Source organism: Vanessa tameamea, chromosome 15 (assembly GCF_037043105.1).
Source record: "Vanessa tameamea isolate UH-Manoa-2023 chromosome 15, ilVanTame1 primary haplotype, whole genome shotgun sequence".
Lineage (NCBI taxonomy): Eukaryota > Metazoa > Arthropoda > Insecta > Lepidoptera > Nymphalidae > Vanessa > Vanessa tameamea.
In genome coordinates, this window is record NC_087323.1 from 9759230 (window position 1) to 9781949 (window position 22720).

At 31.9% G+C, this 22720-nt stretch overlaps 2 protein-coding genes across 2 annotated transcripts in view; one reads left to right on the forward strand and one right to left on the reverse strand.

Annotated features, from left to right (window-relative positions):
- Nucleotides 1-8910, forward strand: part of LOC113399626 (UDP-glucosyltransferase 2) — a 61536-nt gene extending 52626 nt beyond the window's left edge. Inside the window, exons 3-7 of the mRNA XM_026638803.2 lie at nt 4998-5140; nt 5366-5549; nt 7161-7658; nt 7817-8045; nt 8175-8910. Coding sequence (XP_026494588.1) covers nt 4998-5140; nt 5366-5549; nt 7161-7658; nt 7817-8045; nt 8175-8755 — 1635 coding nt within the window. The 3' untranslated portion in view covers nt 8756-8910. The remainder of the gene's footprint in view (nt 1-4997; nt 5141-5365; nt 5550-7160; nt 7659-7816; nt 8046-8174) is intronic.
- Nucleotides 8911-11798: 2888 nt separating this feature from the next.
- On the reverse strand, nt 11799-22241 carry LOC135193654 (sensory neuron membrane protein 1-like). Its single transcript, XM_064217116.1, has 9 exons — nt 22128-22241; nt 20213-20370; nt 18318-18468; nt 17062-17319; nt 15792-16003; nt 14955-15240; nt 13914-14039; nt 13023-13164; nt 11799-11982 (listed from the first exon to the last, which is right to left on the reverse strand). Exons 1-9 carry the CDS (start codon nt 22239-22241, stop codon nt 11861-11863), a joined length of 1569 nt encoding a protein of 522 aa, XP_064073186.1. The 3' UTR covers nt 11799-11860.
- Nucleotides 22242-22720: the final 479 nt, after the last annotated feature.

Below are 22720 nucleotides of genomic sequence, written 5' to 3' on the forward strand. Positions count from 1 at the left end.
CCTACCTTATTGTACTTGATATAAGAACTTTGTGTGAATAATTTTGCTAAGGTAATTGTTTTTTCATTTTTGTTTTTCAAGATAGTATATTTTTGCTGTCGGTCCTTTTATCGTGACCCAGATTTCCTTTTATTTCCTTATTACTAAAAATACTTTCAAACAGCGATAGTCAGTCTAGTTTTACCTTAAGTTTTTTGCTCGTCTGTCATCACACCATTATACGAATAAAAAAAGTTACAACGTTTAAGCAATTAACTCCAACCGCACGACGTAACATCAATGAAATATACGTATAATAATAAAGTAATTACGTCGCCGTGCGTTAATTACTCCATAAATAATATTTCGGATTTAGAAATTATGGAGACAGCTAACGGTGAATTTAAAAGTTTATATAGAATATGTGATTTTTATAATTAGTATTGTTGTGTACCGGTTTATAATTTTGTAATTATATGTACAAGGGACATAGCATCTAATTTATCAAGTTCTATTTTAAATTATATTAATAAAATCGAGGACTGTCTGCAACGGTACAAATGGATACGTCAAGTCCATTAACTGTCAATTTTTGACGTTCGAAAATCAAATTTCGTTATCATTTCCGTTGACATGGATTTTCTGTTGGTAAATTGTAATTATACCACAATTGATATATTTAAACTTAAGAGCAAAACCAAACGTTTTATTATATAAGGACGTGACGCAACAAATTTTCTAAGGGCCAGATATTACGTTAGAGCAATTTGCATAGGTTTGTGTGTCGTTTCGACAATTTGAAATTATTTTATTCAGATTTAAGATGCTGCAAATAAACGTGGAGGTATGCGTGTCAAGCGATTCTGCACAGGTTATTATTATTTAATATATTTGTGAGCAGGAGTCGTTTCTCTATTGTTTAATAATATAAGGCGCTTTTCATACATATATTGAAATATAAAATTTAAAAAAGTTTATCTAATTAATCAAGGAATATCTAGAATTCCGATATATAAAGCAGAGTAAATCATATTCCTCAGACGCTTCGTAATCATAGCGTCAAGAACCAGTGGTCGTGTTACTTGTTCAGGAGCTGAACACAGTCTCCCTATACCAGCCTTGGTGTCATAAAATACAACGTCACTAAGCAGTTTTTGTATTAAGTACTTCCATAAATGCTATCACCACAAATTTTTAACAACTCATATGATTGTGGAAAATCCCACAAATAAAAGATTCCAAAGATAACAGTAATGCAGCAAACATACTGTGCCAACTCCGAAATGAATGATATAAGGGCAAAGGAATCATTTCTAGATGGAGACGTGACAAAACCAGGCGACAACGTTAGTAATATTTTACCAATTTTACCTTTGGATACAATTCACCTTACATAAATCTTGTACTCGTTGTTTTAGCCTTAAATATTTACAACATTCTCGTAATTATAACTTCAAGGTGCGATCTCGTTAAACAGAGACACGTGCGAAACCCATTACCCTACTTTTGTACACAGTCGAGTAATAAGTAACTAGTGACAGAATCAATCAATGGTACACGCGTGCATTGTAAATGTTAAGTTTGTAAAACTGTACAGACTTCCCACGGCATATATGATCATTGTACAAATACAATGTAATTGTCTAACTCAAGTAAGATAAAGGCATTCTTTTTTTAAATTTATTCAGTGGAGTCCGTCTGACGCCAGTAAGCTGTAAGTGGTCATATAAAATAGGTTTGAAATTAGAATTGGGGTGTTCCGTTTCTCGCGCCTGTAATTATACTCCATTTAAAACGAATAATAATTGATTTACCTTTATATTTTGCAATCGATTCAATTTAAAAATTCAATTGATCCTTCATTAAAAAAAAAAATCCCATTTCCGTATTTGGCAAACGTATGATTTTCGTTGTAACAAAGAAAATATAGAATAGTTTAAAGATTATTTTCTTCGTCGTTCCTAGTTTTTCTAGTTTTTTGATCACCGGGGTCAAAAATTTTGAATTAAAATCGATTCTTAAAATGTAATCATAAAAATATTGACGAATAAAACACTTTTATTTAATTTATTTTTGTTGTTAAATTTTAATTTAGGTTTAGGCCATTGAATACGCTTCAAATAAGTAAATGATGTCCTATAAAATTAGAGCTATGTGTAGGGACTTTTATCAAAACATATTACGTAAGGCTAATCATTAAAATTTACGACCTCCGTGGTCGAGTAGTTGTACTCCGGTTTTCATGGGTACGCCACTCCGAGGTCTCGGGTTCGATTTCCGGCCGCGTCGATGAAGAAAAAGTTCATTAGTTTTCTGTGTTTGTTTGTGGTACCGTCGTTACTTCTGACTTTCAATAACACAAGTGCCTTAACTACTTACATTGGGATCAGAGTAATGTATGTGATGTTGTCCAATATTTATTTATTATTATTATTAAAATTTTAACATACTATGACTTCAAATTATTCAAATAAAATTCTATAATATAACTTGGGAATTTCCATGCTACAGAATTGCATTTCGTAAGTTAACCTCGCAACGCTTTCCTCAACTAAATAATATATTCATTAAACCGTAAATGCTTCATTTTTAATTTATCGTATGATAATTTACGTTTCGTAACTATATAATTATATATTTATTCATATCAGTTTAATGCTTATTTAAGATATATTAGAGATTGCCAGTCTGTAAACATGAATATCGAAAACAAAGAAAAATTAATTTGCTTATTTCTAAATATATTTTTTTTTTGCACTTTTGCCAAAGCAGGTTTGGTAGGTCTGGAATGGAATTCACTCCTCAATTGTTCTATAGCAAAACAACAATAGTCTGTATTGCTATATTCCAGTTAAAAGGGCGAGCCGGCATAATTGCAAATGAGTATACATATCTACTTACGTAACTATAATTTTTTTGCCGTCTGATTATATTTCGCCGTATTACGCGTTAGAATCTTATTCATAGTGATGTTTGCGATAAAGTATAATTACTTCTCGCATATTAAAAAAAAAACGATAATCGTAAAGTATCCTCGTATACAATTCTACTATCCGTAAGCAAAACGATTTGTTTCTTGAATGAAGTAACCGGCTAAACCGACTATTGAAATAAATGGCGGAGCTCCGGTTAACATATTTGCAGACGAATGGAAAAAAGTTTTAAATCATTGTTTTCCGAAATCTGTGTTCAAGTTCTTATCATTCGAAAAAGTTATTTATTAATAGTATAATTAGTAAGCGTAATTTTGTCCTTAATAATAATACAATAAAAGTATGTATATTTCAAAAGTATGTATTATTTCTGGGTTCAAGCAGTGTTCTTGCAATCCCTCCTCTCCCAAAATAGTTTAAAGATGTCTTATGGGGCGCTTCACCAATGGTTCAAGATTTAACATCATTGGCGAAACGCCCTAACACGCGCTGCCCGAGTTTTTTCTTCTAAAATAAGAAAAAACACAAAATAAGTAGGATAGAAAAAAAAATTGCGTTTGTTGTATGGGGCTCCCTTAAATATTTGTTTTATTTTGTTCTTAGTATTTGTTGTTATAGCGGCATCATTTGTGAAAATTTCAACTCTCTAGCTGTCGCGATTCTTGACGGACGGTCAGACAGCGAAGTGTTAATGATAGGATCCCGTTTTTCTCTTTGTGTACGGAACCCTAAAAATACGAACGATTTCACCATATTATATATTAATACAGTTTCTATTACTAAATCATTACAAGAATTAGCTAATCGAAAAGTATTCGGAATGTTCTCGTTGTATTTCGAAAGACGAGTAGAGAAATTACGTTGATCTACGGACACTATTGCCACATGCTCGACCGAGCGTGGCCGCTTTATACACAAGTTGTCAATCAGAAATAAATAACCTATTACAACGGTTGTCATTGACTATGAATATTATGATAGTACGATCCTGGTTAGCGATTGCGCAGGAGATAGCATAATGCATACTTGTGAGTAAACACAGATCCACTTACTGTTTGTTTGGTCTCATAATTCGATGGCAAATTGAATCAAAATCAAAATATACTTTATTCAAGTAGGCTTTTACAAGCACTTTTGAATCGTCATTTAACAAACTATTTAAAGTAAAGCTACCACCGTTTCGGAATGTAGATTCTACCGAGAAGAACCGGCAAGTAACTCAGTAGTTACTCTTTTTCAACATCTAAAAATACAGTCATGTTAGTTAAATACAATTATATATGTATGTTATGTCTCCTGCCTGGAAGTCAACAAGCAACTCCACGCTTTTTTATCATCAATATGATCTTGTATCGAATAATATGCCTTCTTTACCAATGTATTTTTTACAATTGACTTTAATCTATGAAACGGCAAAGTTAAAAATGTCTGCGGAATTTTATTACAGAAGCGGATAATCGAAAACGACTAGAGAGATAAGGCCCAGGATGACTTTAAATGCTTTCCAAACCATGGGGGTTTACGTACACTAGTAAAGTGGGCTGCAGGTTTCTAATAATATGCCTATAATATGCCTATGTACCCTTTGTTTTGTAATCTGAGTGTGGACACAATTGAATCGTCATGTTCCATGATTAAATTGAATGTAAAGCTAGAACTACTGGTACGAAACGTAGATTCTTACAGACTTCATTGTTTTATATATGAAATACTCGTACGTAGACTAATCAACACAATTTTTGGACAACATATGTACATACGAAGTAATTACTATTTAACTAACATGACCATAATAAAATAAATTAAATAACTAAACTGAACGTGATGAAATTTGGTCTCAAGCAAGCTCGAATCTCAAGAAAGACCTAGCCATACGTTTTATACGACGACCACTGACGACCACTCTCTAAAACACGAGTAAAGTCGCAGACGACATCTAGTATCTAATATGTATGGCAATTACAAGCGTATATAGTATTTCCAGATTCATTAATTAAAAGTATCAAAAAACACAATTATAATTTAAAAAAATGTGTATTTAAATTTAAATGTTATATGTTCTGATTTTTATACTTTTTTTTTCAGCTAGGTTCTCGGTGGCCTATACTATGTCTACCGATTCTGCTAGCGGCGTCAGCATGCGGCAGCGACATCCTGATGATTACCATGGGCGGCACCAAGTCACACAAAATACCTTTTTTGGAACTAGCTAGAGGTCTTATAAGAAGGTATTCATATTAATATTATATAATATTCTAGTCTTTTTTATACTTCTATTAATTTTGACGAATTTATAATTCAAATTTGGAATAATTTATATTTTTGTGATATGTCTCGTTAAATTTATCTTATGACGTCATCAGAAACAGAAATGTAATTACATAATTTAATTTACCAATTAATTTGATGACATTCGTTCAAATATAATTTCATACATTTCTTATCTGTTCCAGAGACCACAACATCACTCTTATCAGCCCGTTTCAACCAGATTTCCATCTCGAGGGCTTGGAGGAAATTACCCCAGAGGGTTTGGCTGCCTTCGTACGCGGCTATATGACCTTCGATCTGGTTGGGGCCAGAATGAAGGGAGAGGAACCTTTGCCTTACATGGACATAATTAGATACGGATATGAGGTATTGTTTCAGAATAGTTTGGTTAGTGATTGACTGTATGTATATGTATGTATGTATGTATGTATGTATGTATGTACGTATGTACGTATGTACGTATGTACGTATGTACGTATGTATGTATGTATGTATGTATGTATGTATGTATGTATGTATGTATGTATGTATGTACGTACGTATGTACGTATGTATGTATGTATGTATGTATGTATGTATGTATGTATGTATGTATGTATGTATGTACGTATGTATGTACGTATGTATGTACGTATGTATGTACGTATGTATGTACGTATGTATGTACGTACGTATGTACGTACGTATGTACGTACGTATGTATGTACGTATGTATGTACGTATGTATGTACGTATGTATGTACGTATGTATGTACGTATGTATGTACGTATGTATGTACGTATGTATGTACGTATGTATGTACGTATGTATGTACGTATGTATGTACGTATGTATGTACGTATGTATGTATGTATGTATGTATGTACGTATGTATGTACGTATGTATGTATGTATGTACGTATGTATGTATGTATGTATGTACGTACGTATGTACGTATGTATGTATGTATGTATGTACGTATGTACGTATGTATGTATGTATGTATGTACGTATGTATGTATGTATGTATGTATGTATGTATGTATGTATGTACGTATGTACGTATGTATGTACGTATGTATGTACGTATGTATGTACGTATGTATGTATGTATGTACGTATGTATGTATGTATGTATGTATGTATGTACGTATGTATGTACGTATGTATGTATGTTTGTATGTATGTATGTATGTATGTATGTATGTATGTATGTACGTATGTATGTACGTATGTATGTATGTATGTATGTATGTATGTATGTATGTATGTATGTATGTATGTATGTATGTATGTATGTACGTATGTATGTACGTATGTATGTATGTATGTATGTATGTATGTATGTATGTATGTATGTATGTATGTACGTATGCATGTACGTATGTATGTACGTATGTATGTACGCATGTACGTATGTATGTATGTATGTATGTATGTATGTATGTATGTATGTATGTATGTATGTACGTATGTATGTACGTATGTATGTATGTATGTATGTATGTATGTATGTATGTATGTATGTATGTATGTATGTACGTATGTATGTACGTATGTATGTATGTATGTATGTATGTATGTATGTATGTATGTATGTATGTATGTATGTATGTATGTACGTATGTATGTACGTATGTATGTATGTATGTATGTATGTATGTATGTATGTATGTATGTATGTATGTACGTATGTATGTACGTATGTATGTATGTATGTATGTATGTATGTACGTATGCATGTACGTATGTATGTACGTATGTATGTACGCATGTACGTATGTATGTATGTATGTATGAAGACTCTGTTACAATTGATTTTTGTTTTTGAATAGAAAGAGATGATAGAGTGACCAATCTGCTTGACAGAAATAATGGCATACATCAGCGTTAATTCTTAACTAACTTAACTACATAGGAGTAAAAACAAACTGTGTGAAAGTTAACACCCGAGATTATAAACTCAACAATATGCATTAAGTACTATAATTTTCAGGCATGCGATGCGTTTCTCAATGACATCGAGACAAGATCCTTTTTGAGATCAGGAAGGAACTATGATTTGATAATACTGGATGGAGCGTACCCTGAATGCGCATTAGGTCTGGTCTATCGCATGAAAGTGCCATTCATGTACATTAACACAGTAGCCTTTTACGCTTCACCGACTAGCATCTCCGGTAGTCCAGCGCCCTTCTCCGTGACTCCCTTCTTCGCGAGATCCTTTACAGATAATATGAGCTTCTTGGACCGTTCTGTCAACGCCTTCTGGCATCTGGGTTCTTTGTTGGGACATAGTATAAGTGTGACGATACTGCAAACGGTGCTTCGAAGACACTTTGGTGCCCAAATGCCGCACGTATATGACATGGCTAAGAATGTCAGTTTCATCCTTCAGAATGGACACTATTCGGTAACATATTCGAGACCTTTCCTTCCGAACGTTGCTGAGATCGCGTGCATTCATTGTAAGGAATCCAAAACATTAAACGCTGTGAGTATTTTTTGGAAAAAATGACTTATTTAATAAAATATATAATACAGTGTTACAAAAATTTATTGGTTGTAGGAAATAAAGGAATAGGCTATAATTCTTTCATTGAATTATGTTTAACCGTCAGTTTTTTTACATATTATTTTTTATCTTTACAGGATTTAGAAGAATGGATTTCGGGTGCAGGAGAAGCTGGCTTTGTGTACGTTTCCATGGGTTCTTCAGTGAGGACAAACAAAATGCCACTCGCAGCACATCGCTTGTTTATTGATGCGTTGAAAAGACTTCCACAGAGAGTGCTTTGGAAGCAAGATGGGGATCAAAATATGACTGACATTCCTTCAAATATCAGACTTTATAAATGGCTGCCACAACAAGATTTGTTAGGTAACGTGGAAACGGATACAAAAATTAAAGAGTTATTACTATATAATTATTATTATGTACCTTGCATGTATTGTTTATCCGATAATCTAGTAAGAACATGTAGAAAATGACGAATTGTATATTTTTCAGGTCACCCCAAAATAAAAGCTTTCGTTACCCACGGCGGTCTACTCAGCATGTTTGAAACAGTCTACCATGGAGTGCCTATCATTAGTATTCCAGTTTTCTGTGATCACGATGCCAATGCAGCGAAAGCCGAAGTAGATGGTTATGCAAAGAAACTGGACCTTCACTATTTAACATCAGATAAACTTTACGAAGCTATTAAGGATGTTATTGTTGAACCGAAGTATAAGATACAAGTGAAAAATCGACAAACACTTATGAGAGATCAGAAGGAATCACCCTTAGAAAGAGCCATTTATTGGACGGAATATGTATTGAGACACAAAGGGGCATACCATTTACAATCACCGGCTAAAGATTTAAATCTCTTCCAGTACTATATGCTAGACATAGCTTTAACGTTCTTGGTTCTCAGTCTAACGACTCTCGCTCTTATTGTGTATGCATTAAGAATCGGGTTCATTTGTCTCGGTAATTACGTACAAAGTAAACGGATGAACAAGTTGTTTGATAAGTCGAGCGATTTGTTGAAGAGATCGACAAAGCTAATAGATGAAGCGTCGTTATCAAAGAAAAAGTTGTAAATACCAAAATTAATGACAAATTGATAGTTACCATGTGTTACCATAGATTTATAAGCTTATAATTATTGTGATGACAAATCCATAGTGATATTATTAATGGATAGTATCTGTAAGTCTGTAAATATTTAATTTTAGGTTTAATAAAATTTTATTATTGATGTTATATTTGATTTTATCACGACTGTTAAACATTTAAACACAAATTCTGAGCAAGGAATTTGTGAAAGGAAGGAAGTTCTATCAAAGTCTTGCATAACCAATTTAAGATTCATTATTACATATAAGAGTACTATTTATATAATTAAAATTGCATAAAGGATTTATTATGAACCTCCATTGTATTTTAGTGATAAAGATTTATATTCTCTAAAATATCATATATCGAATAATTCGGTAAAGTTAAATATCTGTTAATTAGATTAATATGTTGTAAAATATTACTTTAAATAACTTAACTCATATTAAATCTAATTATATGTTATGACAGTTTTTATATCATTACATTGTTTATTTTTTAAAGATAAAACTATATTCAAATAAAAATATACTTAATTCAAGTGGGTTCTAGTGAGGACTTTTGAATTGTATTACCTACAGGATTGAATTAAGAAAGCTACCACCGGTTCGGAATGTAGATAGATGTTCGAGAAGAAGCAATAGGAAACTCAGTTGCTAAAATTTTCCTATAATCAGTGGAAACCCGAATGGAAATCAACGAATTCTAACTTTTCACTTTTTTATCATTTTAATAATCTTTTATCGAGTAATAAGCCTTATTAATAAATTATTTCTTAACATGTGATTTAAACTTATTGATTGGCAGAGCTAAAAGTATTTGAAGTATTTTATTATATAAGCGAACTCCTTGCGATTGGGCATTTATTAGATCAAATATTCATTTAAGTTTTTCGTCTCTATTTTATTTTTATATAGTAATAACGAAATATACGAGTACATTTATTGCGAATCAAACTTCGCAATTGAATTTAACAAATTTTGATCAAAAAGTGCCCGTTATAACTATAGCTGATATAATTTTCCTATCTTTTACCTATAAATTTTATTTATGATCGAAGGCATAAAAATATTTTTATGGTCGATTTTAATTGAAGTGTCGGTTTTTGTAATAGGAATCGCAAAATTAGCCAATGGAAAAAATAAAAAAGTCATCTGTTTCGATTCTTTTATTTCTAAATTCACCAATGCTTTTTAATATACGAATATCACATGAGGAGTAAATCTCACTAAACAACTTTGATATTGATTATTGACATGATGTCATTGGTCGAGATTTTGAATAAACTATGGTATCTATTATGGATTCGTGAAAAAATGGCGATTTGAACATCGGTGAAGTTAGAGGTTTTGGAGGTGAAATTAGAGGTTATAGATGCAGATTGAGTTATGATTTAATTGTTTTGGAACTTATAATGAAACATAAAATAAAACGAACGAGTCATATTCCAAATTATATTGTAATCAAGAAATATAAAATTAAATAATTAATTAGTGAAATGCTAATTGCGACTGAGGCACATAAGGTCTTATGTAAAATTATATTCAAATTTAAAACTGCATATAGTCGCTAATAGTTCCTAATAATTTATTGACGAATTTAGCTAGGTTTTGAAATCAGCAATTTGTTTTTTTAGTGAGATAATTTTAGTATTAAATATTATCTCTCAAATGACAGCGCTGTTTAGAGAAACATATTTTCCATCATGCTTGGTGGATTTTTTAATAACCTCAAGTTTAAGTTCTTTGTTAAAGATTATTTGTGATTGCTAAAGATATTGAGAAATATACAAACAATAACTGACATATGCAATAATTTTTGATAATTTCCCACTTTTCTTTACGGGGAGCATTTTTATGGAATCATCCTGGATATAAATATTCTCATAAAAAACGAATGATTACAATCGTTTCACAACCGGCGAAGCTACCAAGTAAAATTCTCACAAAGAAATACAGAATTGATAACCTTCTCTTAGAACTCGGCTAATAAAATATAAGCAAAAAATCGATTCTCATCATCGATATAAATTTTAATATACAACCTTCTGCACCACTAGAAGCGTCACGTGAAATATATTATTAATATTTACATAATTGCTTTTAGTAATTGATAGATGACTATTTAATTTAAATAAATATAGGCTACAGTGCTGATTTGTGATAAGTTACAAAAGACTCATATTAAGTATTTGGTCTAATATAATAAATGTTAATAGATTTGATTGGAAAATTTTCTATACTTTTGTTAACAATAAATTATTTCTCTTCTTAACATTCTAATGTCAATGTATAATTAGAGATGTAAATTCCAGTGTATATTGTATAATTAAACCAGTGTATATGCTATACACTGGTTTAATTATACAGTTGCAATTCTATTTGAAACCGGTTAGTATTAAATTGGTTTACAGTGGAAATTATAATGTGTATTGAGTGAAAAACTACTAGATAAAAAATAGACTTATTTAGCACAAAGCGACCCACAGTAATGCTAGGATTTTACCATAAGACCCGGTTTAAACGAAGGGACTACTGACTTCGGAGATAAACTAAATAATAATTAGCTGATTAGTTTAAATAGAGTTGAAGCATAAACTTTTGATGATTCTATTGATTTCATATTTAAAATGAAGACATATTTATATGTTTTAGTGAAAATCTGACATCGCATCATAGCCTTTCGTGTGGGTTGACTAATGAAGAAGGAACTTAGTCTTTTGCAAATTTGATCTTTTGTTCAAAAGAGTATTTTAATAAATAAATAACGAAAGCCTATATAACTCACGAGGCCTTTAATTGAACTATATAGGCTTGCAGGAGTTTACTGTGAGAATTGTTGGACATTGATTGCGGAGGACTCATTCTCGAGCTGTAATATCTGATTGCTCGTGAAAGTATTGAAACCAGATGCCTCCTGACCACACGGGCCGTGCGCGCCTCCTGAACTAGTAATCCTTAAGCCTCTCGTGTTAGACTTATCGTGTTAGTGAGTCGCTGTGTGCCAAAGGTGTAATAGAGTCATTATACTAAATATTCAAATCAATCAGCTGACTGATAGTTTTATATGCAATAACGTGTAATAAAATTCTATGTTTCGATTTTCGGAGGTTCACTTCCCACGATGCTTATTTCCTTCTGTTCATTATTCTCCGGGTTGACTTTGGTGCCGGAAGCAGAGTCGGGGGAAACGGCGAAGCGCATTATGTTGTCTGAAAATATTACCACATACGTAATTACATAAAAACTATTTATTCATTGTTAAATATACTACTTTTGAGCCTTGGATTTTCAATTACGAATGAAATAATTAATCTATAGTATATACTCGATCTATTTGTTTAAATTTACTTATTCATTGAAATGAATATTGCATTATTACACATTTTATGACACAGATAATATTAAATAAACTTTTCCTTTTACAATGAAATGCTTAAGACGTGCCACTGTTTTCGTTTCGAATAAGTTTAATGTATTTTTTCGTGGCATTTTCATAATTGCTAATTTAAATGCGTACTTCTCTTAATGGTACGCCAAATTACTGTCTAAAGGCAATATTAATTTTAATTTTAACTTAGATATACTTATTAAAAATTTAAATATCGTTATTGCTTAAAACATAATATTTTTCAACGTTTTCAAATAAAAATGTATGAAATATGAAAATATATTTTTAATTTAAATCCTCCATTATATATTTGGAGATAAGTAGTTCGTAACGTGTATACAATAATTGTTTAACATAATTGCACAATTAAAATCAATATTAATTAGATTCATGAAGAGCGTTATTTCAAAGGCTGCTAACATTAATTGCTAATTAATCCGAATACTATATCAGAAATAGTTATTATAATATATTAATATTTATTGATTAATGAGATTGGAGAATATTTAAATAAAAACCGAAAATAATAGTACTTAATAATAATCTTTGAAATGTTTGATTCAGCAAATTTCAAAGGTATGTATCAAAAAGCAAAAAAAAGTGCGTGGTGAACGTTTGCGCGAGCGTACGTGTTTTTTTGCATAGCGGATCGAATTTATCATTGCGTAAGGTCGCTCACGCCTTTGTTTGAAATTACACGCGCAAACTCAGACATAAATTTTCGTATAGACGTGTAGATACGTATAGTCACCTGTAATAAAGGTGCGAGCATGTTTTACTTCATAAGACGTGAGTTGGCATTAAGAAATATCTTTTATAATTATATCTATACAATTCGGACATTTGCCACTTTGACACTACCTTTGAAATGGAAAACCAGGCAGGCCGACATTCCGAGAAAGCCAAACGCAACGAGAAGCCAGCGGATAACTCCGACTATACGCTTGGGGATGAACAGCTGGTGCTTGAGCATGTTGACGAAGGTTTTATTCAAAGCTAAGCCCTAGAAATAATTTATATTATTAATTGTAAAAAATATTATACAGCATTCCCATATATATATGTAATATAGGACGGACAAATGTCTTAGCTGATGGTAAGTGGTCATTACCACCTATACTTTAGAAATTAGTAAGAAATATTAATCATTTCTTATATTATTAAGTTTTGTAATTAAATCAATATTGGGAACTAAGATGTTATGTTCCCTGTGCCTGTTATTACACTGGCTCATTGGCTCCTACCGGAACGAAACAATAGGAACTAAGTTTTGACGAATAATGGGTAGGTACCACCCCAGATGAACTTTTTGCACAAAATTACACCAAGTTAGTAAATTTATAGTTCTTTTTATAACAAATAATAAAATCGATTTGTTATTCTATTCATTAAAACCACACAAAATTAAAAAAAACATTGCATAAAATATTTCATAGAATTTTGCTTAGTTTGAAACGGTAACATGTTTATCGGTAAATTTATAAGGAACTGTAAAACAGTTGATCGCGTTTTATTTTTGAAATTTCAAATGCAAATAAATGACTCCAGATGGCATTTCCCCACATAAGTATTTATAATGAGACTTCATTTAGAAATCAATGATCCATTGGTTCGTTCTTTGACTTTTCTTTGTACTTTTAGCCAGAAAAGCAATCGCTTTAAATATAATATTTGAGAGAAAAGAATTAAGATAGACATATCTTATTTCTAAAGTGTTTATGTAATTAATTCATTCATCGAGTTAAAATTTACCTCTTCAATCCAAAAAAGAGGTGCAATAACATCTGGCAACTCTTTGAAAAGTTCAATTTTATCAGTTCTCAGTAGTTGTATGTTGAATTGAACTCTTTGTTTCGCAACCATTGGTGTTCCTGTTATCTGTAAAAACTTTTCGTTAATATTATTATTATTAGAGCTAAGAGAGCCACGTGATCTGAAATGGTTAGAATACCAAAGATTGCGGGATGAAGCCCGATGAAGTACCACTGATTTTTGAAGTGCTTATTTGTGAGAAAACCAGTTAATATTGGAACAGCTTTGTCCAATAAACTTCAAATTGTCACTACAAAACTTACCTTTAGGGTCATTAAGAGGCCGTTACTCCTACTGTTGTTATTATGTTTATAAATCAAATCAAATAAAACCAAAATACTCTTTGTTGTACACCAATAAAAACATAAATAATGCTCATTCAAGAAAGATGCACAAGAGGCGGCCTTATCCCTAAACAGCGATGGCTTTTTGGTAGGTGGTCACCACCGCCCATAGACAAAGGCGCTGTAAGAAATATTAATCATTCCTTACATCACCTATGCGCCACCAACCTTGGGAACTAAGATATTATGTCCCTTGTGCCTGTGATTACACTGGCTCACTCACCCTTTTAACCGGAACACAACAATACAGTGTACTGTTATTTGGCGGTAGAATATCTGATGAGTGGGTGGTACCTACCCAGGCGGGCTTGCACAAAGCCCTACCACCAAGTGTAGTGTGGGCTTCCAGGCAGCCTTAAGGTGGAGGAAAGAAACAGATGTAAAAAGAGGTAGGGGTATACATAGCAGAGGCAGTTTATAATAACATGTTTTGTATTTATTTTACGAACAAATGACCTACAAGCTTAGTATGTGGCTATCTTAGCCCATAGCGCTGTAAGAAGTATAAACCACATATAGATCCTCAATAGATCTGAGATGTTTTGTCCCTTGTTTCATTTTATGTACCTACCAACAAAATCTCTATTCAGGATTAATCTGAGTTCTGTATAATTTATTATGCAAATAATATACTTACTGGTTCAAAGTCAATCGCAATTTCATGTTCATTGACATCTGGATTTAAGCCTTTTATATTGTTTAATATTTCAGGATCACAATCGTAAAAGTGTGGCAATGAGGCATACATTGGTATTCCAATACACTTTGCCAAGTCCATGAGACCTTTTGGAGGACATTTGTTTGGATCTTCGCAAAAACAATGAAGAGCTGGGTCGTTGGCAAAGTCCCCAATGTTGGCGATGTAGCGATTGGTCTTTATGCCGCGATATGAGCTCCTCTTTTGATACCAAGGCTTAAACGTTCTGGTAATAATAAAGTTTCTTAAAATATTAGTTGGGGAACTATTATAATATTTTAATGATAAGGAGCCCAGATGATTACGGGTTCAAACCCGGACAAGCACCACTGAATTTTCATGTGCTTTATTTGTGTAATTCATCTCGTGTTCGGCGGTGAAGCAAACATCGTGAGAAAGCCTGTATGTGTCTAATTTCAACGAAATTCTGCCACATGTGTATCCATCAAACCGCATTGGAGCAGCGTGGTGGAATATGCTCCAAACCTTCTCCTCAAAGGGAGAGGAGGCCTTAGCCCAGCAGTGGGTAATTTACAGGCTGTTTATGTAATGTAATGGTAAGAGGTGCAATGTCTTCTAAAAGATTAAAAAAGTAAAACATATATGAGAATATTTTAAACTGATTTTTACTTAGATAAGATTCAAACTTTGTTTTTTTTTAAATTAAATATTGTTTTTGTAAAGGTGAAATTATCAACAGCCATGCATTTCATTCAATATTTGTATAATAATTAATAAGCAAAGTAATATTGAAAACGTAATAAATTCAAGAGTTACCTGCACAAATCTGGAGAAAATGACTCCAATCTATCGAATTCAGTTAGAAATGGCGGGAAAACGGTGCCATCTGTGCCTTGATACTCATTGCAATGCTCGCTCCACATATCCTGTTCCAACTTACCATCAATGGCGACGACTTTACCGACATCCATCACGTTCTTGATGCCTCGCTTTACAGTGATCACGTGTTTGTCAACAGTCGCATTACGCTGGTGAAGATGTTATCAATTATTCACAGATATGGTAAAGTTCAAAGCTGACTGCCAACCTTCGCTAGTCGGAGTAGCACTCGAAGAAGAAGATGGTAAAGTTCATTGTTTCATCGCACGTATTATAGTAATACCGTGCTATGAAAAAAAAAGATATGACACTATTGAAGATTATAATATAATATGTACTTATAGTACCAGCTTAAGTCTTTTTGTCTCAACTACAAGTTGGCTCTTATCAGAACTTGATCCGACACGTAGTATTCCTCGCTATTGTTTACTTCAACTACGTCTAATTGAACGATTAAAAATGAATGAAGTATACATGCCTGGATTTGTACTCGCTGTTTTAGGTTTATATCAACATCATTACTAATCATATAAATGATCATGGCTAAGTTAAATATTAAATCTTTTTGTATTTTTTATTTTTTTATTTTTCTTTACGATGTTTTTTCTGAATGGTAAGTGGAACCACCGCCCATAAACAAGTCCCATAAACAATGGTACTGTAAGAAATATAAACCATTTCTTACATCACCAATGCTCCACCGTCCTTGGCTAAGATATTATATCCCTTGTACCTGTAGTTACACTGGCTCACTTATTCTTAAAACTGGAACACAAAAATACTGAGTACTCATGTTTGGCGATAGAATAGTGTGTGGTATCTGCCCCAGACGGGTTCGAATAAAGCCATACCATCAAGTTAAATCGACTAATTTTATCATAGAAACAATTATATATTAACAAATTACAGAACTTTAAAGCTATGTAAAAAATAAGTTGACTTTAAACGGAAGTCAGCAGTTCAATTTGAGGAGGCGCCTTGCGTTTACAAATTTATAGTTATGAAGGAAAATTCAGCGAAAAACTTGAATGCGAAAAAAATAACCAAGGTCAGGGACTGTAAGGATGAATATTACAGAATGTTCTAACACTGAGTTAATTGTATGTTATAAGAAAAAACACATTTCATTTGGAAGTCAAATAATCACATCAATCATCAAATTAAATTTTAATCAGTTTTATTCCTGAACTATGTTTACCAAACTTACCAGACCAAACAAAGAAAACCTGTACTGATTATTAGGTTCAAATATCAATCGATCTGCTGCTTCTTTCTTCAAAGCCGTACACACTGCTTTCGGAGCGAATTCAGTTCTCGCGCAGTTGATAACAACGCCACGGAACAGAAGGTCTAAGACTTTTACCCTGATGAAAACGTCGCTTGGGCTGTCGAATATACCGTTCAGAGCTTTTGCCAACATGCTAAGCATGGCTGGTTTTTCTCGTGAAACTACTGTGGTCAAACCCTGGAAAAATACTATACACTTAAATATCTCTTAATAGCTACAATTTTATCAAAGTAGGAAGTAAAGATGGTGAATAATTGACCGCGGGAATGAGATTACTAATTAACAATTGTATGTTAATACAAACTTTAATACCAAATGCCTAATTTGCCTTAGAATTAATAAGAGTTTTATTTGACATTGTGATTGTAAATTCTAAGACATAATTTTTAATGGAACGTGTAGTTATCATTTTGAGTAATGTAATAAAATAATGTTTGATGTTTATTAAACATTTTAGAGACGTGTGTTTCCGAGCCGTTTCATAAGAACATATTATACAAGAAGAGAGACATATTTCAAGAGGTTCTGTGAAAGGTTTGGAAAAGTATTCTACTTCATAGTACCCATGTATTAAAATATTTATTTAGTCCCTTTGATGGATAGAGCGATGGTAAACAAAAATATGAAACTTTTATATTTATGATCATTTTGATGTTTCTTAAATGGAATATAATTAATCATTCATACAAATATACTAAAGGTACAAAGATTTTATACTCCAGCCAAAAACTTAACTTTCCAGATTGACAAATGTTATGAATTTTTTATATTTTTTGGTGCCAATCTACCTTATTAATATTATGTTAACTTTTCTGTATTTTTTTTAACTGTTTTATGGAGTAAGGGTAAGGGCTCACCATCGCCCATAGATATTAAAAAAACATTATCCACTCCTAAGATATATATATATATGATGTTATGTTCCTTGTGTTTGTAATTACACTGGCTCACTCACTCTTCAAACCGGAACATAAAAATGCTGAGTATTGCTTATTGTAATAGCTGATGAGTTGGTACCTACCGAGGGCTTGAACAAAACTCTACCATCAAGAAAATCTTATAAAATGACGTTGAACCACGGTTTTTTTTTCGTTTACTCATATTATTAAATATTTATCAAAAAAATGGCTTAAAATATTCGAAATACAAGAACAGAACTATAAAATCATTCTTACCATCATAAATATATGAGGCAGAACCAATACTTCCTCTCCTGTTAATCCTGGTCCAGACAGGTCCTTTCTGAAGTAAAACTTATCGAGTTTTTTGTAATTGATCGTGTCTGTATCGTCCTGGTCTTCAACATCTACCTTTTCTTTCCATTCCCTATAGAATAAAAAAAAAACTTTGCAAACTAAATTATACAATAATAAAGACTGGAAGGTCGTGACTCTGTGACCGTGACGGTTCCAAGGATATACTGGACAATATCAGCAACCATTTGTAATATGTAGTGTTTTTTTGAGATCTCGGGACTATTATTATATAGATACGATATGATTATTTTTGTATGTACAGTAATGAATATATAAAAAGCTTATTCGTATTAAATGTATGACGACCTCCGTGGTCGAGTAGTGTGTACACCGGTTTTCAAGGGTACATCACTCCGAGGTCCCGGGTTCGATTCCCGGCCGAATCGATGTAGAAAAAGTTCATTAGTTTTCTATGTTGTCTTGGGTCTGGTTTGTGGTACCGTCGTTACTTCGTATTTTCATAACACAAGTGCTTTAGCTACTTCCATTGGGATCAGAGTAATGTATGTGATGTTGTCCAATATTTATTTATTATTTATTTACATACGATGTGTGTTAGAATAGATATTAAACACATTATTTACGTTCTAATTTATCATTATACGAAACTATTACACACATCTAACTAAATAATTGAATATGCGAATAATGTTTCACTTATATTCTTATGAGATGTTTTTTTTCGTATTTGGCTTTCCATTACGTTCCACGATATTACGAGCTGTTTCTTGTGTTATACAACTTAGAGTAATATGCTTAGTTATTGAGGAGTTATTACTTGGTGATTTAAAGGCAAAATACAAGATATATATATTTATGAATATTACTAACGTTCTTCTGTTATTAGGTGGAAGAGTGACTACTGAGTTTATTGGTTGGTCATTGCAGTAGACTATATATTCCGGTCCTTTTTTTTTTTTATTATAATAAGTTTTTACAAAAAAAAAATTAGTTCTCGCCAAGCTTGCTTGACGGCGAGACGCGCTCGTTATTACAGAATAAAAAAATGTTTTTAGCATAAATACAAATACAGTATTCACTTCACATAAACATTTGCTTAAATATCATAATGGCGGCATTTTTTCTTCATCGAGAAACAAATCCCTTAACTGAATCTTTAACAGTTTTCTGCTTATTTCATTTTTTTTTCTTAGTAGTTAAATAACATTTATATTGAATAATTTTGGTACCATATATTTTGTTGTTCTTTCCCCATAGTAATTATTTATTTTTGGCTGATATAACTTTTTGTCAGTTACTCTTCTCGTATTATATTTATTTTTTACTAATATTTTGTACCTGTGTATAATCTTAACTTTAAAAATATTTCCTTGTGGGACACATGAGACTTTTATGGTAAATCCCTTAGATTTTCATAAAAAGACGCGTTGCTGTAGCAACAGGACTGGGATTATATAATATTAAGACAATTGTATAAAAACGAACCGTATATACTAGATGTGATACATATGTAATTGTATTTAACTAACATGACTGTATTTTTAGATGTTGAAAAATAGTAACTACTTAGTTTCTTGCCGGTTCTTCTCGGTAGAATCTACATTCCGAACCGGTGGTAGCTTTACTTTAAATAGTTTGTTAAATGACGATTCAAAAGTGCTTGTAAAAGCCTACTTGAATAAAGTATATTTTGATTTGATTTGATTTAAATCATCAATTTTAAATCATATTTTGACTGATTGAGTCATTGTCATAAATAATATCATAACTTAATGAACCAGTCATGGGAATTATATATCCTTTACTGGATACCAAATACCTTAAACACGCTTAATCTCCATAAACGAACTTACTCAAAATAATAAGGTCCTACTTCCTTCACAATCGGTAAGGCGCCTTTCTGCACTTCCTCGGCGTTCGTGTAATTGAAGAGGTATACTTTAAAGTCAAGTGCGAAAGGTATTTTCTCCCACATCATTCGCACGTCCGTTTTCTTCGACAACGCCATTTCCTATAAGACATTTTTAATTTACCGATGGTCACTTCTTAGTGAACAATTTTAGACACATATAATTATATTTGACTAACATGACTGTGTATTTTAAATATTGAAAAAGAGTAACTACTGAGTTACTCGCCGTTTCGCCTCAGTAGAATCTACATTCCGAACTGGTGGTAGCTTCACATAATATAGTTTTTTACTTGAATAAAGTATATTTTGGTTTTGATTTTGATTTTGAACGGACTGTTACTTTTACAGCTAACTTTATTATGATAATAGAAACTATTTACTAAATACATTGATTGGTCATTTTTGAAAATAAATATAATATTATTTACAATTTGTCTGTTTTGCGAACCATACTTAAACATGTTGACAGCTAAGACGTTAAACATGGCGAAAAGCGATTGTATATCAAATATTGCATCAGGTTTTTTAATACAAGTATTTATGACTGAAAAGGAAACTCAGGTTTTCCTGTTATGCTTAGCTGAATGGAACTCAAGCAGAAAGTAATAATTTTCTAGACATCGATATTGCAATTACAATTTCAAAGAAACGTTTGATATAAACAGAGTTCGTGATATATCTCTTTAATGATAGATAATAATCTATTCTGATATTCTAAATGCGTAAGTATTGTCTCGCAAGTTTTATACAAATTAGTAAATGTTATTTTTAACAATAGATGTAATTAAGCAATGTATGCACTATGAGGGTGCTCATTTTCTTGAAGTAAAAACCCTCTTTAAAATAAATTTAATAAAAATTGTCTCTGTAAAGTGTCTGTCTGTCTGTCTATTATTCTTACGCGATTAAACCACTGAAGAACGTGGGGTTTTTATGTGTAACACTTGAAGACAGAACCCAAAATTAAAACGCAAGCGAAATCGCGGTCGACAGTTGGTAATTTATATGACTTCACACTAAGGATTAAGAATATTAAAAGACTAGTTGATCATTTATTTTACTAGTCATTGTATTTGAAATTGAAAGATAGATAAGCACATTAATAATCTTAGGGCTGGTAACTTTCGCCATAATTTATTCCCTCTTTGGGAAATCATCGTTTGTACTGTCATTAAGCTAAGCATGGGAACTAAGATGATGTGACGCTTATAATTGCATCAGTTTACTCATCATGCAAACCGGAACTTAGCAAATAAACGATTTCGCGGTAGAAAACAGATAAGCTATTATAAAACCCTAACATCTAATGCTTACTAGTAAGCAATTCTGAACTTTATACTGATTAGCAATTGAACTGTAATCTTAGACAATGTTTGCAACGTAACAATCTTTCGATATGTTTGTCAAATATTTTCTTAGTATTCGATGTAGTTATGAAAGTGATTTTTTTTTTTCAAAAAATTGTTGTAATTATATATTCGTAATATTAAAAAATAATATTAAACTATCTTAATACGAGGAAATGCACTAATAAGTGAAAAATAACTAAATTAATAGACCCAATATTGAAGCGAGGCAAAAATTTACTTTATTAAATTAGAATAAAAATAATTTTACCTTCCTGTTTAATTTGTATCATATTTCAGTCGTCACTTATGTAGAAATTACCCTAATTAAATGTCCATGTGTTGCTAACAAACAATATAATTTAATTACTTGTTTCAAACTACCATTTATAATATTTTGATTGAAGTTATGTGCATCGTTTCAAAATAAACTTATATTTTTTTAATTGGTACGCCTAAAATTATTACAATAGTTATTTTAAAAAAGCAATATCGATTTTTAAATCTTACCTTTTTCAGTTGACTTTTCAATATTGTGGGAAAGATTACCCATCCGAATAGTATCCCAAATATGGCCGCTCCGGTGCAGCCCGCGGCTATCTTCATGTGTTTCGGCAACTGCATTATTGCTTTTTAAAAAAAAATAACCCTTTAGTGAATTCGATATTCGAATATTAATATTTCGGCCAAGTGCTGTAACAATTAAACACAAAATATACGTGGTTTATTTGTTTTATGTATTTGTATTACAAATATAAGCATTAGTTAATTACTTAACTAACATAACTTTGTATTTCAAATATTGGAAAAGAGTAACTACCGAGTTTCTTGTCGGTGGTACCTTTACTTTTATTATAGTTCTGTGAAATTTGACGATTCAAAAGTGCTTGTAAAGCCTACTTGAATAAAGTATAATTTGATTGATATGATTTTCTATATTTACTTTCTTAATTGTTAAATAATACGTTTGAATTATAAGCCCAAAGTCCTGGGAACCATAGGTACCCAAAGTTTTAAAATTGGCAAAGTTTGAACTACCGTACCTCAGAAAGCACATACGGCTTTTGGTTTCTTAACTAATCGAATTGCGGTCCTACCCACAT